The sequence below is a fragment of the Lepidochelys kempii genome, chromosome 17, assembly GCF_965140265.1.
Source record: "Lepidochelys kempii isolate rLepKem1 chromosome 17, rLepKem1.hap2, whole genome shotgun sequence".
NCBI lineage: Eukaryota > Metazoa > Chordata > Testudines > Cheloniidae > Lepidochelys > Lepidochelys kempii.
Genome location: NC_133272.1, coordinates 1,357,907 through 1,375,244, shown reverse-complemented (window position 1 = coordinate 1,375,244; position 17,338 = coordinate 1,357,907). Strand labels below are relative to the sequence as shown.

Here is a 17,338-nt window from a genome sequence, read left to right as displayed (position 1 = left end):
CGCCCCCTTGGGCTCTAAGGCTTCTCTCGCGCTAGTCACTGGCATGTACAGACATGCCAGGTAGCCTGTCCTCTGTGCAATGTCCTCTGTCACCTTCTTTTCTGCACTGCTCAACGGGTAGCAGGAGGCCATCACTGTCTTGGTGCAGTGAGGCTGTGTGTCTCCACCCTTGCACGTGCACTGTTTGGGGAATTGCGTCTTTCTGAAGAAATAGGAGGAAAACAACATGCTCTCCTTCCGCGCACTCGCTTCAGGCTTACAAGGGTTCCAGTCCCCACCTGGTTGGTTTCCCGAGCCGGACAGAGTCTGCGGGTGAGGGGGGAAGGGGTACCAAGTTCACTTCCTTGGGATGGGCAGTGACGTGTGCCTCTCCTCTGCTCGCTGCAGCGCTTTGGCTGAGTGGGGATGCAGAAGCTGTGCCCTGCTTGGCTTCACAATGTGTATGTGCTTCATTGAACTGCCATTGTGAAACTGACTGCTCCTTCCACCGAGCCAGGCTTGCCCCCCTGGTGCTGAAATCCCTGCTGCTCTGGGGGTTTTCTGGATACAGGCTGCCAGCAGTTCCCATGTGCAGAATAGCATTAGAGACACAAGTTAATGCTGCCTCTTTTGCCGCTGGCTCCCATGCAGCCTTGGGCTTTCCAGTAGAACACCCTCTTCTAGCCTCTGCTGCAGAGGTGAACTCTGGTTCACAAGTGCTTTGTGTTTCTCCCTTCCTCGTTCCAGAGGGAGCCAGCGACTGAGCGGCAGCTGCTATTGCTGTCTGAACGTCTCCTCAACCCAGACAGAACCAACCAACAATCAAGACAAACACTCACATTAGATCAAGAAGAGATCCCCAAATTTAATCTCACTTGTGACCTGTGCAGGATTTTATAACTCAGGCCTCGAGGAGTGCTATTCGGGTTTGACTTGTGGTGACTGGTTGCCAGCATGGGATTGGGGCAGGGAGGGGCAATGGCACCAGACACCCGTCATTCCCGTCAAAGGGGTTGTTTTGCTTCCCTTCTCAAAGATGCAAGAGCTCTCTCGCCATTAATGATGTCTGACATCTGACTTTACACCAGGATCTGTGTGTTACAGACTAGAGTGCGCGTCCTCTGCTGGCGTTTCCTAAGCAAGGCAGAAAGCAATTTTTCAATCCTGCCCTGCTCCCAGGGGAAGGGGGAAGGACTGCAAAAGTCACTGAACTTCTCTTTCAGTGATTTATCTATTCCCTACTCTGTAGAAGGAAGGAGAGGAGCTTGCAGCTGGAAGTTTGATGGTGACTGGGTTGTCTTGTGTATCTAGCCATTCATCTGTTACATGTAGGAAAGACTTACTGAATTGTCTTGCAGATAAGATTGGAAGCTCTCATCTTGTGTAAAGACACCAGTTAGCTTGATGCATGAGCAGTCCCCTTCTTCTGTGTGTTACTCGATCTGCATTTATTTCTAAACCATTATAATTTTGTGTCTTTGAACTTATCTACTGATTATGAAGCGAGCAGAGCTTGTATAATGTATTGTAGAGAAAGGAGCTTGCAAATTCTGCAGGTCATGGCCTGGGGATCTGTAAGCCTTGCAACCGACAAGCTCAGGATTTTAAAGCTAGGAGTTTAGGTGCAAAACCCTGCTAATGCGATGTTGAGTTGGTACCGTTAGACTGGCAATGCAGTGAGCAGCATTGGCCCAGCTATGCTGCACATATTCAAGGGCTGATTCTTTTCTTGTTAAATATGCAGCTCAATATATTGGGGTCATAAAATGCATCCTCCAAAACACGTAGGACCTGCAACATGGCCAGCCTATCACTGCTGCTGGGCCCCTAACTCTAGTATTTCCTGGCCGTCTGCAACCTTCTAGTTGCAGTGTGCAGGTTCTTGTGCTGTGTGCACATGCAAATGCTCCGAGTTGTGGGCTGATTCCCTAGGACATAGTGTGAAAACGGCCATCTTCTCCTGATAGCCAGCCATGGCCTCCTGTTGCGTCGGCACTTTTCGTCAGAATGAAATCCCACATGGAAGTGCCGAGGCTGCCGACACCGCAGGACCATGCTGCCCTGGGGATTTTCCCCTTTGGATTTGGGCAGAAGGTGCTGCTGGCACAGGAGCACAAACTGTATTGCCCGGTCCTATTCCAAATAATGGACCGTGCCAGAGACGGGACGGGATACACGACCACTGGCTTTAAGGAGTCAGACTTTTATTTTGGTAGGGGGCACTGAAGCCTCCAATTAAATATTTTGGCTCTGAAGTTTGTGAAGCGCTGTGTGAAGAATTCCTGGATGTGGGCTCTTCTCCTCTGACGAGATGGGACTCTGTTTCTGGAGACCCTGAGAGCATGTGGATTGCCAGCCAAAGAGACATCTCTGGATGCCTGTGTTCCCACCCTGTCTTTCCAAGGCCATGTATCTCGCCCTTACAGGGGGCTCTGGAGAGGCAAAGTCATGAATGAGAAACATTTTTCTGTTTTACCTGAGTTTATATAAACCTTATTCTTACACAACCTCCATGTGGGGCTGCCTGGCCCGCTGGCGTCCCTTCACCCTGCCACCTGTTGTTTTGGGCTTTCGTGCTGGCTCAGCACCAAGCCCGTTCTGGTGCAGTTTGATCATTTTACCCTCATCCTCAGACGTGGGGCTTTGGGACATACGTACTTCATGCTGCTCCCCGGAGGAGTGGCTCTTCCTCTCCCACCAGGCTCTGGCCGCTGATTGAACCATGCTGCAGGAGTTGAGCTTAGTTCTAGTGGCGATGACAGCGCTGCTGGTCCCCTGGGCTGCCTCTGGTTCTACAGGCCTTGGACTCGGAGCCTGGTTCTAGCCGTGGTCCTTTGGCCTTAACCTGTGGTCAGCGCTCAGCAGTGAGACTGCAGATGTTTCTCTCGGACTGTCTATAAATGGGAGTTGCTCATTCTGGTCAGTTTGTGATGCTTCCCCCTTTAGAGCCACACAGGTTGAGGTGGAGCTGGTAGAAGTGACTAAGTGGGAGGGAGAAGACTTTATGTAGATGACTCAGAGGCAGTACCCTACAGCTTGGGTGTCAGACTGTAGGCCAAATACAACGTACAGTGTTCTTCAAAGTTGCCTGTGGCCATTTCTCCCCCTTCAATGTGGTGGAGCAGGCCAGGTTGGAGCCTGTAGTCTCCAGTTCTACCTCTGTAGAGAGGAGGCTGCTCTGTCCTAGGCTAGTTAGGTATGACCTTGGCCTTCTGGCACCCTGACACTTCTGCTCGCAGGTGAGCGAAGCTCAGACTCTGTGGCTGCAGGCTGTGGACAGGGCTTCTGCTGGTTCTGTAGAAATATTTATCTGTAAAGAGAAGGTCAGGGTAGGGTCTCACCAGTGGTTTACATGAGGTGCTGGATTCCTTCTCTGACAACACATTTCTTACATAATGTCCTAGGTGGTTCTTAAATACAGCAGGCCTTGGAAGAGGAGGCAGTGTTTGTGCAGTTAGCAAGTGTCTCCATCATTAATAATGGGAGCTGTTGGGAAAGAGCCTGTTTCTGAGCAGGACTTGGAGGAAGCAAATATCTCCGTGCAGACTCTGAGAGGAGCTGGGTTGATACCACGTCAAGTGCGTGCGTGTGTGTGTCTCCACTTGGAGACTGGACAATGCCATTCTAGGGGGTAGGGCGGGAAAGCTGTTACCAATTACACCAAATCCCACCTTCACCCTGGCAGCTAACCTGCCTGGGGGTGGTCCAGCTAGATACCAGAGTACCGGTAAAGATGAGGGTTCTTTCAAAGACTTCCCCCGCAGAGCTGGAAAAGGTGGTGAAGGTTTTTCAGTGCCAGAGAGACAGAGTGGCCAGCACTCGGCCTTCTGTGTAGCTCTTTGCCCATAGCTCTGCTCTCATTTGGGTGATCCACAGACACTGTTACTATAGCAACCACCGCTGCCTAGGATGGGGATAACTGTTGCCATGGTGCTAGCTGGGGAAGAATTCTGCAGAAGAAACAGTTAATTATTAACTTGTGGACAAACATGACTTGCACATCGCACCCCCTCCCCCTTCCAGACTGTTACCAAGTAGTTCACTTGTCTGGAGCATGTGGTCTGATCATGTTACTGACTGTGGCTCTTACACCTTTCAGAAGCAGCTGCCTCTCTCTGCGATTAGGTGCACAGCCTTTGATAGTGGGCAGCAGTAGCCTCCAGAAGTGATATTAATATGTGCCTATGGGGTACAAATTAACTTACGTAAGTATCCTAGAATGTTCCAGCCAGATCAGCCTTGCTAACAGTTTGGCCTGGCCCTGCGCTGACCCTTAACCCTCATGTATCTTCACATGACACGTTCCCCGTATTCAAGTTTAGGGTTTCCTTGTTGGAGTCCAGAATGGAGTGTTGCTTTAAATGCCTGGACTATCTCTGCCTCAAGAGTCACCAGGAAATGTGGGGTTTTATGCAGCTGAAAGAGTGCTTTGCTTTAATAGGGTTCTTCTCTCAGCAGTGGGCCTCAGCTAGATTTGTGATAACCAGCAATGACTGACATAGTTGAGCTTCTGCACAGCTCTTGGATAGGAAGAAAATTATTTTGGCCAAACCAACAATCAAAGAGCTGCTGTTAGTGTTTCCACTTGTTCTGTGCTGATACTCTGAGAGGGAAATGTCACTGCCACATGCCAACAGAAAGCTTTGTGCTTAATAGCATCCCTAACGGACTCCATTTCCTATGAACTTCCACTGTCTGCTGGTGATGGCACCCCGCAGTAAAATCCTGTGGAGGGTAAGTCTAATGCTCCTGTTCTTTATGCTGTTGAGTGCTCAAACAGTTCTCTGGATAGAGCATCTGCAAAGAGGCTCCTGGAAGAGGAAAGGCACAGAATGTGCAGTTAACTTTCAGTAACACAACAGCTGAAAATAGTCACACAAAACCGCAGATTACATGCATGGTACAGGCTAGCAACCTGGGAATGATCAAACACATGTCTGCATCTGCTCTAGAGTGCTGGGATCTAGTTCCTGTGATTGCAAATCCCAGCCTGAGGGCTTTGTGGTCTGGCTTCTGGTACAGTTTGTTGTGCAGAGATCATAGGATATCTTTCTGTCCTGCTAGTCACAATGTGCTTGATTTAAGACACATTCTTAATGTACTGGGGCAGTCTTGAATCACACCGGTCATTTTCTATCCAAGGATTTGCCCAACACAGTAGTTAGTATACGCACTTCATTTGTGCTTCCTCTAAAGCACGCTCCTCCTGTCTGAAACCTACAGTAATTCCCTCACATGTGTTAGGCTTTGTCTACACTACACTACACACGTATGTCGATATAACTTCGTCCACTCCCTTGTGTGACACTTGAACTAATCTCTGGTGTAGACAGCAGTATGTCAATGGGAGGGAGGGCTTCTCCCGTCCACATAGGTCTCACCTCTCCAGGAGGTGGAGTACCAGTGCCAACAGGAGAAGCTCTCCCATCGACATAGGCATAGTCTCCACTATGGACTAGCACACAGCTGCAGCATTCATAGAATCATAGAATGTCAGGGTTGGAAGAGACCTCAGGAGGTCACCAACTAAATCATCCCAGCCAAGGCTTTGTTAAGCCGGGCCTTAAAAACCTCTAAGGAAGGAGATTCCACCACCTCCCTAGGTAACGCATTCCAGTGTTTCACCACCCTCGTAATGAAATAGTGTTTCCTAATACCCAACCTAACCCTCCCAATGTAAGTATAGATAAGTCCTTAGCTAGCTGACCCTTACTACACCCCTGGGAGGTGGATACGATCCCAATTTTAGAAGTGGGGAAGCAGGCACAGCCACTAAGTGATGAGCTGGGATTAGAACTCAGGAATTAGATTCCAGCTGTGCTCAAACTTCAGACCTGTTGTGCCCAAATTTTTCCTGTCACTTCCCCCCGGCCCCGCAACTAGTAATGGACTCTGTCTGCCCGCCGCGCGCCCCCCCCCCCCCCATTACTGCACAGTTAGCCCGGCAGAGGAGCTTGGGCTGAAGGCAGAACTGGGGATGGAGGAGGAGGAGGTGGTGACCTGGGGGTGGAGAACATTCCTCCACGCTCCTCAGTTTGGGGACCACTGCTCTAGAGCAGGTCTCTCAGAAATGCCCCAGACACTGTTCTTCACTCATGTATTTACAAGCTAAGTTCACTTATGTAGATTGGTGGTCTAAATTAATTTAGATTTTGCCAGCATAAAATAGGTTTTCAGAGCTGCCTTTACTCTGTGCCTCTGTAACATGGAGAGTAACCACAGGACTAATGATCTCCCCTCCCGCACCCAGCACAAAGGTAAAGTTGCTGTCTAGTGGCAGGGAGTTGGAAGTGGTCCCAAGACAAAGCAAGACAAGGGTTGGAAAGAGTGGTGTTCAGCCACAGAATTTAGCAGTGATTGACTCAGGAAAGGGCCCCATTAGCAGACCACAGTCTAGTCAAGATCCACCTCTAGTTAAAAATAGCTGCAGGCCGGTTGCTATTAGCTTTCATGAGGCCTGAGGAAAAGGTAGCAGAACTCACCCCCAGACTAGTGTGAATGGCGAGGTGAGGCAGTATTGTGTCTTGGGAATACTTGTTCTGTTTAGGTGAAGTCGGCTTAGTGCCTGTGAAGCTGTTTAGCATTTGCACTCTTGCAGACTTCTTAAACGGAAAAGGCCAGAGCTCGATCGACTGCTGCCTGCTTTTCAGGGCCCTGGATGAAAAGGGATCCAGAAGGTGGAGGGCCAGGATCAGGGCATGGCAATGACTCCTCCATGCCTTGGGAGAAGGCATTTTTCCATCTTTTCATCTTTCCATTTGGATCAACATGGAGTGCTGCAAACTGGGAATTGTAGCCTCTGTAGGCTGCAGCTCTGTATTAAAGAAAAGGGGTTTTTGGGGTGCATTTGGCCACCCCCACTGCTGGTTGTGATCCCAGAGAGCAGTCTGAAGTCCAAGCCAATGCAACACACCCTTTCCTTACTGAATTTGCTTTCCTTCCACAGATTATTTGTGCACTCCTGAGGAAAATGTGTACAAGATAGATTTCACCAGGTTTAAAATCCGAGACATGGAGTCTGGCACGGTACTGTTTGAAATCACCAAACCACCTGCCTCAGGTGAGTGCAGAGAATGTTGTCACTAATAAACAAATGCCACTTCACACCTCTCTTCTTCAGAAATAACCTTTGCCTTTCTCTGGCCTCTTTCACTCCAAGCACTTTCCAAATAGCAAAGAGACACTGTCAACTTGAAATCTAGTCACTTCAAGGAAAATTATCTTCCTATCGAAGTTGGGCCTCTAAGCCAGGGGTGGGCAAACTTTTTGGCCCAAGGGCCACATCTGGGTGGGGAAATTGTATGCAGGGCCATGAATGTAGAGCTGGGGCAGGGGGTTGGGGGGCAGGGGGTTGGGGTGCAGGAGGGGTGTGGCAGGGGGCTCAGGGCAGGGGGTTGGGGTGCAGGCTCCAGCCCGGTGCCACTTACCTCGAGCAGCTTCGGGGTGGCAGTGGCGTGCAGTGGGGCTAAGGCAGGCTCCCTGCCTGCCCTGTCCCCACACTGCTCCCGGAAGTGGCCAGCATGTCCGGCAGTGGCTCCTGGGGGTGGGATGGGGCAGGCGGCTCTGCCACATGCTGCCCGCTGCCCTCTGCCCTCGCCTGCAGGTAACACCCCCGAAGCGCCCATTGGCCACAGTTCCCCATTCCTGGCCAGTGGGAGCTGCGGGGGGCAGTGCCTGGCAGCGCACAGAGCCCTCTATCCTCTCTCCCCCAGGGGCTGCACACTGAGCCCTCTGTCCCCCCCTCCCCCAGGGGCTGCAGGGACATGGTGCCGACCACTTCTGGGAGCGGCACGGGGCCAGGGCAGGCAGGGAGCCTGCCTTAGCCCCGCTGCACCGCAGCTGGCAATCCCGCGGGCTGGATTGAAAGCCCTGACCAGACGGATCCGTCCCGCTGGCCATAGTTTGCCCTCTCCTGCTCTAGGCATTCGCCTTCATCAGTGCCCATTGTGCCAATACGGACGTGATAAAAAAGCAGGTCCCTTCCACAGTGTTCTTAATTCGCTACATGTGACAAGAGGCAACAGGTGGATGCTGCACATAAATGAGAGCGCGGCAGTATGAGGTCCTGGTGACACTTGTTCGCGTAATTGGAAGCAGTAGTCTCAGATTTGACACCAGCTTCTCAGTGCCCCTGCCAGTTTCTGTGGTTTCACAGTCCTATTTTCCTATCGCTTAAAATGTCTTTCACACAGCAGCAGTGAAGAGACACTTCTCCAAAGGGAGACTCTGTCTGTAGAGGAGGAGCTGAGTATATGTGAAGTACTATCAAAGGCACAAAGTAAGCAAACTGAAACACACAGGTTTGTTTAATCTCTGTCGACTCTTTGGTGTTACTTGTAACCATAAATGATAATGACAGTTCAGACAGAAGCATGACTTATATTTTAAGTTGTGTCCCTTTGAACCTCTGTCTCCCTGCACGTGAAATGGAGTTTTTTTCTTCATGTTACAGATGGAGAAAGTGAAGCACAGAGCTGAAATGGCTCGTTCAGTGTCCTGCAGTCAAAAGTATAACTGGGTTCAAAAAAGAATTAGACAGGTTTATGGAGGATAGGTTCATCAATGGCTGTTAGCCAAGATGGTCAGGGACACAACCAATGCTCCAGATGTCCCTAAACCTCTGACTTGCCACAAGCTGGGACTGGATGACGGGATGGGTCACTCTATATTTGCCATGTTCTGTTCTTTTCCTCTGAAGCACCTGGCACCAGTCACTGCTGGAAGACAAGATGCTGGGTTATGTGGACCACTAGTCGGGCCCAGTGTGGCCGTTCTTATGCTCTACAGGAGACAGCAAAGTGACTCCAAACACTCTCAAATCTTTACTGACACAGAAGTGTAAGAGTTGGGACACTAATGGGGGCTTGCCTACACTCTCACCTCTGGAGTGATTGATCCAGTGGGGGTCGATTTATCATGTCTAGGGAAGATGCGATAAATTGACCACCGAGCGCTCTCCCGGAGTGAGAAGCGTAGGCGGAGTCTACAGGGGAGCATCAGCAGTCGACCTACTGCAGTGAAGACACTGCAGTAAGTAAATCTACGTACGTCGACTTCAGCTGCATTATTCATGTAGCTGAAATGGCGTAACTTAGATCCATCCTTCCCCCTGCCAGGGTAGAGCAGCCCTGGCTAGCAGCATGACTTTGCAGCTGGGATTGAGATCAACGTTTACATTTGAGGAACAAATCCTTTATATTTCAGTCATATAAATAACTTAAAATATTGTTCCCTGAATGTAAAGCTCTTACCTGCTCAGTGACAGAGAACGAAAGTAACCTGTAAACAGTTTCCCCAGCAGCCAGTGAATAGAGGGAGCTGTTCAGAAGTGGCAGGCAGGCTGATTTGCTGTGCTTGGCTGCAGGGCAGTCTTAACGCTGTGAGGGACAGAATCAACAGCAGATGTGGCAGAAGTGGCAAGTCTGTGCCCACTCAGAAGGAAAATGGGAATTGGGAAATCTAGCATTCCTGGACTTTTCTGCATGTCCGCTCCCATCGTGTGTTTATTGCTCCTCCTCCAAGCCCTCCAAATGTTACTGAATTTGGTGCTATGGAAAGTAATAGGCTTCTTATGTCTGACTCTAGGCAGGGATAGTGTGGGTAGGTGGTGTGCAAGCTTCCCATATGTGTCTTTGCTAACACACTTGCAGCCCCAGTGGTTCTTCCAGTTCTGGGCCTTACTTTCCACTGTTAAATCACCTGGGTCCTTGCCTTCAACTCTCCTACTGTTCCAGCAGCGAGTCTCCATTGAGCAGAGGTTGCCAGTCATTCCAAACTGTATGACTGTCTTATACTTGTGAGCCAACTCCTGAGAGAGAGGGAGAGAGAAGCTAGTGATCTGGCCTCCACTGTCCAGGTTCTTCTGCAAACATTTACTTTGTGTAACTGTTTTCAGATTCTTCCATGTTTATAGAGCTGGAATCCAGTGTGTGCATTACCCCTTTCTGCTAGGGATGCTATCCCTATGGAATGGCATGAGAAGGACAGAGCTGAAGAGCCAAACTTTATGGCTCTGAAGCAACACTACAGCCCCACACTGATAGCCCCATGATGAAATCAACTCTGAAGAACCAAAATACAATAATGAGAACGTGCTGAGGAGATCCAGAGAGAGGCCCCCCACATTCTCTACTGCCCCAATTGACTTGATTCCTTCACAAAGAAATTCCTGCTGCAAAGGTGGACTCTGCTATCTCTGTCACTACATTTCCCTCAAGAAGCAGACAGGTGGTAGATCTGTCTTTAGTTTTCTGGATGTATTCATACTCGTTAGGGATACAAACTAGCAAATAGATTAGCTGACATAGCATCAGTGACCTGGAAGTGTTTAGGGTAGATGTGTAATACTGAACATAGCCATTTTTTCTTCAACATTACCTTAATAAAATTATTAAATCTATACTTGTGTATTACCTTCCACCTGAGGCTCTCCAAGCTCTTTACAGAAAATACACAGCACAGGACCCCTAGTAGGTAAGTAAACATTAGCCACTGTCTGCAGATAGTTAACTTTTCAGTGCCTGAGTTTGCCTGACTTGTCCACAAACATCTTATGCAGTCTTTGGCTGGGCTTTCAAACTGAGGAGACAGGCAGTATCAGGAATGGAGGATCTCTGAGGGGGAGGGCGGACTTCAGGGTACCACATAAAGGTGCTCTCCTTAGGTTCCTGTTTCTCAGTCCACAATTATGAAGATTTGATTTGTACCATTCCAGAACGTGAACATGGTGATAAAAAGGATGTTGACCCTAATGCCGGACGGTTTGTTCGCTATCAGTTCACTCCAGCTTTCCTTAGACTTCGGCAGGTTGGAGCCACGTAAGTATCTGGGGTATTGTGCTGCTCTTCCTAGTACTGAAATCGGTTGCACTCTTACTGTTTGGGGTGAAAGTGTCTTTAGTTTGCTGTAGGTACCAGATAGGCTTGCAACTTAAGTCAGTTTCGTAGGGGCTTTTTGCTGATTGTGACGAGGATCTCCTAACACCTTGAGGTTTGAACATTCAACCTGCCCAGTGCTTGTACCATATCGAGAAATGGGGCCTAAGAGACTAACACTAGGGTCTCATGTGGCGGTGCAGAACCAACAGGCTACATGCAGGTATCCCAGCTGCTCTTTGGAGAAGCGTGGCTTGGCAGTTGCTGTCCCAGTTGCTCAGCTTTTGAAAGAGGGCTCTGCAGCCTCCCTCGTTCCCAGCATCACTCCATGGATGCGAATGGAATCATGAATTCCAATGAGAACATTTAAAGCACATCAGCATTTGCACCATTGCATTGCCTTTGGTGGGTTGGGTAGGACCTGGTGCGGGTCAATAAGTGATGCTTATGTGCAGCACCAGTAAAACAGGTTTTTCTGTATAACTTCAGTCGAGGAATATCGCCACTGACTTTTACATTGTAAAGTGCAGATGTGCATGTATGTGGGGGGCATATCCTGAAACTGAAAAAACCAACTGGTGCAGGGAATTGGTTGTGTATTAATTTATTCCAGCTGAGCCTAGCTCGCTCAAAATGTGTCCTTCCCTTACAGGTAGCAATGTATCTGTGGTGGGGTGTTGAGAGGTGCAGGTTTTGGCTGAGATGCCCACACTTTCCCTTCTGGGTTGGGTGGGAGGCCCCTTTCTGCTCTCCTCGGAGATTGCCGACAGGATATTGGATAAAACGGTTACTCACTTTCTCGTAACGGTTGTTCTTCGAGATGTGTTCATCTCCATTCCAAGCAGGTGTGTGTGCGCTTCGTGCACGCCAGCCGGAAGATTTTTCCCCTAGCAGCATCCGTAGGGTTGGCCTGGGCACCCCCTGGGGTGGTGCCTTCATGGTGCCCAATATCAAGCCCCGCCGACCCCCACCCCCTCAGTTCCTTATTGCCGACCATTCCGACAGAGGGGTAGGAGGGTGGGTATTGGAATGGACATGAAGAACAACAGTTATGAGAAAGTGAGTAACCGTTTTTTCTTCTTTGAGTGATTCTTCATGTCCATTCCAAGCAGGTGATTCACAAGCCAGAGCTCAGGAGGTGGGGAGTTATCCACAGAAAAGAGCACAGCTCGCCCAAAAGCTGCATCATCCCTGGACTGTTGTGTAATTGCACAGTGCGATGTAAATGTATGTATCGAGGACCACGTGGCTGCCCTGCAGATTTCCTGAATAGGGACTTGTGCCAGGAATGGCACAGAGGAGGCCTGGGCCCTGGTAGAGTGAGCAGTTATCTGCAGAGCGGGCTCCTTTGCCAGGGTAGCACTCCCTAATGCAGGACGTTATCCAGGACGATATGCGTTGAGATGATACCGGAAAGCCCTTCATTCTGTCTGCCATGGCTACGAAGAGTTGGACGGACTTCTGGAACGACTTAGTTGTCTCTATGTAGAGGGCTAAGGCCCTACGCACGTCCAGTGAGTGCAGCCTGCGCTCCCTATCGGAGGAGTGTGGCTTGGGACAAAACACTGGGAGGAAGATGTCCTGGGTCATGGGAAAATGGGAGACAACCTTCGGGAAAAAAGCTGGATGAGGCCTCAGCTGAACCTTATCCTTATGAAAAACTGTGTAAGGGGGCTCAGACTTGAGGGCCCTGAGCTCTGAGACCCGTTGGGCCAAGGTAATTGCCATGAGGGACGCAACCTTGAATGAGAGAGATAGCAGGGAGCAGGTGGCCAGAGGTTCAAATGGCGGGCCTGTAAGCCTGGAGAGTATTAAATTGAGGTCCCAGGCAGGGACAGGCTGATGCGTGTGTGGGAAGAGCCTGTCCAAACCCTTGAGAAAACGACTGACCATAGGGTTTGCAAAGACCGAGAGACCGTCTGAACCCGGGTGGAAGGCGGAGATAGCGGCCAAGTGGACCCTTACTGATGACCGGGACAAGTTCTGGTGCTTTAGGTGAAGGAGGTAGTCCAGGAGGTAGTCCAGTATAAATGGCATGGGGGCGAGGAGCGGTGTCTAACTACGTTGCTCTGCCCAGATGGAGAACCTTTTCCACTTGGCCAGGTAAGTAGCCCTGGTGGAGGGCTTTCTACTACCCAGGAGGACTTGCCTGACCTGGTCCGAACAAGAGAGCTCTGTGGCACTTAACCATGGAGCATCCAGACAGTAAGATGGAGCGACTCCAGATTTGGGTGCTGGAGACGGCCCTGGTCCCGTGTGATCAGGTCAGGAACCAGCGGTAAGGTGAGAGGGGCCGCTATGGACATTTTCAGGAGCGAGGTGAACCACTGCTGACGCGGCCACACCGGCGCTGTTAGTATGACTCGGGCCCGGTCCCTGCGGATCTTGAGGAGCACCCTGTGGACTAGCGGGATGCGTGGGAAAGCATATAGCAGGCCGCCCTCCCACGAGAGAAGGAGGGTGTCCCCCATGGACCCATCACCATGGTTCCCTAGAGAACAGAATGTCTGACATTTCTTGTTGTCCGGAGTGACGAACAGGTCTATCTGGGGAGAGCCCCAGAACCGGCAGATTGAGCTCACTGCATCTGGCCAAAGGGACCACTTGTGGCTGTTGAAGGTGCGGCTGAGGCTGTCCGCCAGCGTGTTTCGCACCTGTGGGAGGTATGGGGCCTGCAGGTGGATCGAGTGCTCTGTGCAGAAGTCCCACAGCGCAAAGGCTTCTCGGCACAGGGGAGAGGAATGAATGTGCACCCCCCCTTTATTGGTATAGAACATCGCAGAGGTGTTGTCCGTGAGGATTGAAACACATCTGCCCGTTATATGCGTTTTGAAAGTGTAGCAGGCCAGATGCACTGCCCTCAGCTCTTTGACATTGATGTGAAGAGCGAGGTCCACCGGAGACCAGAGGCCTTGGGTCTTGAGGTCCCCTAGGTGAGCCCCCCAACCCAGATCTGAGGCATCTGACACCAAGGTGAGCGAGGGCTGAGGGCTGGCAAAAGGTACCCCTGTGCAAACCATTCAAGGGTTGAGCCACTGTAGGACGGAGTCCAGTACCAAGCGGGGCCGGGTTACAACCCTGTCCAACGCATCTCGGGCTGGTCGGTACACTGACGTCAGCCAAGACTGGAGTGGGCGCAGCCTGAGCCTGGCATGCTGCACCACGTAAGTGCAGGAGGCCATGTGTCCCAGCAGCTTTAGACTGTTTCTTGCAGATATTGTGGGGAACTGTCCGAGGCCTTGTATGATGTCCTGAAGTGAGCGAAACCTGGCCTCCGGGAGGTACGCTCTGGCTTGAGTAGAGTCCAGGACCGTGCCTATGAACTCTATCCTTTGCATCGGGGACAGATTGGATTTCTCCTCGTTCAGGAGGAGACCTAAGTCGAGGAAGGTCCTCCTTATAAACTCGGCCTGAGCCTCCACCTGGGCCCTCGAGCAACTCTTGATCAGCTAGTCATAGAGGTATGGAAAGACCTGTATCTGGCGCTTGCCCAGGAACGCCGCGACGACTGCCATGTATTTTGTGAATACTCGCAGGGCAGTCGACAGTCTGAATGGGAGGACGGCAAACTGGTAGTGGCCTGTGTTCACCACGAACCTGAGGTAGCGTCTGTGATGTGCGACTATTGAGAGATGAAAATACGCATCCTTCAAGTTGAGGGTGGCGTACCAGTCTCCTGGATCCAGTGAGGGGTAATGGAGGTTAGCGAGACCATGCAAAACTTGAGTTTCTTTACGTGCTTGTTGAGTTGTCGCAGGTCCAGTATGGGTCTGAAGCCCGCCCCCCTTGGCCTTTGGTATTAGGAAGTACTGGGCGTAAAAACCCTTGCCCCTTAGCTCCTGAGGAACCTCCTCCACTGCCCCTACCAAGAGGAGGGACTGCAAAACTTCACACACAAGTTGCTCGGGAGAGGGGTCCCTGAAAGGGGTTGGGGGGGTCAGAGGGTGCAGAATTGGATGGAATATCACCTCTACTGTGCGGAGCACCCAGCGATCCGAAGTAATTTGAGACCAGGCACGGTAGAAAGGGGAGAGACGGGATGAGAAAGTAAGATGGGAAGGATCCAAAGGTCGAACTGGCAAGCTGTCCTCGACCGTACCCTCAAAAGGGTGGTCTGGAGCCCTGTGGGGCCCTAGGCTGGCCTGAGTTTTGCCCAGGGGGAGGACGTTGCCTCCTCAGAGTGCTCCTGTTCCGCCTATGTGGAGCATCCCGGCGGTTCTGGGGTTGATAAGGACGAGGAGCAGGTTGAGGCCTAAACTGTCTGCGCTGGGTAGCAGGCGTGTGAAGCCCCAGCAAACGAAGGGTAGCCCTCGAGTCCTTCAAGCTGTGAAGTCTCTTATCCGTCTTCTCGGAGAAGAGAGCTACACCTTTGAAGGGAAGGTCTTGAATGGTCTGTTGGACCTCATGGGGAACCAGAGACCTGTAGCCAGGAGCCTCTCCTCATGACAACCCCTGTGGCTGAAGTACGAGAAGCCACATCAGCCGCGTCCAGGGCCGCTTGTAAAGACGCTCGGGAGACTAACTTCACCTCCTCCACGAGCACAGAGAACTCCCCCTGAGCTTCCTGGGGCAGAAGCTCCGTAAATTTTGCCATGGACGAACAGGTGTTATGTCCGTAGCGGCTTACTATGGCCCGTTGGTTGGCTAATCGAAGCTGTAGACCTGCTGTGGAGTAGACCTTCCGGTCAAACAGGTCCAGGTTCTTGGCATCCCTGTTTTAAGGGGTGGAGCCTTGAAACCCCTGACGTTCTCTCTGATTGGCCGCGTCGACCACCCGGAGGAGGGTGGGTATAAAGGTATTCATACCCTTTAGAGGGAACAAAGTAGCGGCACTCAGATTTCTTGGCCGTAGGTGCCAGAGAAGCAGGGGTTTGCCACAAGTTCTTAGATGTTTGTTATTGACTTGATGAATGGCAGTGCAACCCTGGATGGGCCGGAGGGAGCCAGGATGTCTATGACCGGGTCAAAGTCGTCTTCTACCTCCTCTGCCTGAATCCCCAGGCTTTGGGTGGCCTACTTCAAAAGCTGTTGAAGAACCTGGTTGTCCTCCAAAGCTGGGGCCGGTGAAGTCCCCACGACCGCTTCGTCGGGTGAAGATGGCTTGCCCCTGGAGTGAAACGGGCCGTGCGGTCGCCGGGGACTTGTCCCTCCTTTGGGAGGAGGCCGGCACCGGGAGGCACATCAGGTCCATTGCCGCCTTGAACGCCTCTGGCATTGATGGTGGTTGTATGTCCACCAGATGGTCCAGGGACTGAGGAAGGTTCAGCCTCGACTGGACCCCGGCCGGGGCAGGAGTCGACGAGACCCTGGGTGGAAGCGGTCTGTGCTGAGCCACTCGCAGACGGCACTGGCCCCTTAGGCTTTGGGGGGGGGGGTGATTGGTCCCTCACTGGCCTCTTCTTCTTTACCGGCACCAGAAACGGAGAACAGTGCCGAACTGATGCCAACGCCCTATGTCCCTAAGAGTGGCGGTGCCGGTGGGCTTTAGAGTCCTTCGTCTGGCCCAGTTCGCACGCCGTTGGCGCCAGAGTGCTGCACACCGAAGAGGACGTGCTCGGTGCCGGGTCGTTGGGTCCTGGGTCGGACTGCGGTCTCAGAGCTGCCTCCGTGAGCAGGAGTTTGTCTCTGCTCTCTGTCCTTAAAGGTTCTTGGGCGGAAAACCCTTGCAAATGCGGCACTTGTCCTTTTGGTGAGTCTCACCAAGCACCGCAGGCAGGATGAGTGAGGATCACTCTTGGGCATAAACTTGCCACAGGACTCAGTTTAAACCCTGGAGACCCAGGCATACCCCCGGAGGGGAAACTAACGATCTACCAAACACTACTACCTATGTGATAAGTACAGAAAGAACAGGAGGACTTGTGGCACCTTAGAGACTAACACATTGATTTGAGCATAAGCCTTCGTGAGCTACAGCTCACTTCATCGGATGCTTCATCTGTAGCTCACGAAAGCTTATGCTCAAATCAATGTGTTAGTCTCTAAGGAGCCACAAGTCCTCCTTTTCTTTCTGCGAATACAGACTAAAACGGCTGCTACTCTGAAACTAAGAACAAAAACACTGCTAAGGCGCTTGCTGCAAGAGCGAGCAAAGTTCCAGCTAGCCGTCACGGGCAGTAAGAAGGAACTGAGGGGGTGGGGGTCGGCGGGGCTCGATATTGGGCGCCATGAAGGCGCCACCCCAGGGGGCGCCCAGGCCAACCGTACGGACACTGCTAGGGGAAAAATCTTCCAGCTGGCGTGCACTCGGCGTGCACACACCTGCTTGGAATGGACATGAACAATCACTCGAAGAACAGGCTGTGTCTGATCCTTTTGTTTTCCTTGTTTTCTCCATGTTCACTTACGTATAAATTAGTACAGCAAAGTGCTTCATGCCCATCAGTATTATAGCATCACATCTACAATACTTTAATTAAATAAACAGCAGCTGCTGTTTCAGTACCAATCCCAGGTTTCAGGTGTGTAGAAGTCACTCATCTGGA

The 17,338-nt window shown here is 51.3% G+C and overlaps 1 protein-coding gene across 2 annotated transcripts in view; it reads left to right on the top strand.

The window, feature by feature from the left end:
- The window catches only part of UNC119 (unc-119 lipid binding chaperone), a 41,257-nt gene that overhangs the window by 11,495 nt on the left and 12,424 nt on the right, over window positions 1-17,338 (top strand). The window contains exons 2-4 of one of the 2 annotated variants that reach the window (XM_073315286.1): window positions 4,079-4,184; window positions 6,926-7,039; window positions 10,694-10,796. In XM_073315286.1, coding sequence (XP_073171387.1) covers window positions 6,991-7,039; window positions 10,694-10,796 — 152 coding nt within the window. In that variant the 5' untranslated portion in view covers window positions 4,079-4,184; window positions 6,926-6,990. The remainder of the gene's footprint in view (window positions 1-4,078; window positions 4,185-6,925; window positions 7,040-10,693; window positions 10,797-17,338) is intronic. The other variant, XM_073315285.1, reaches the window with a different exon arrangement.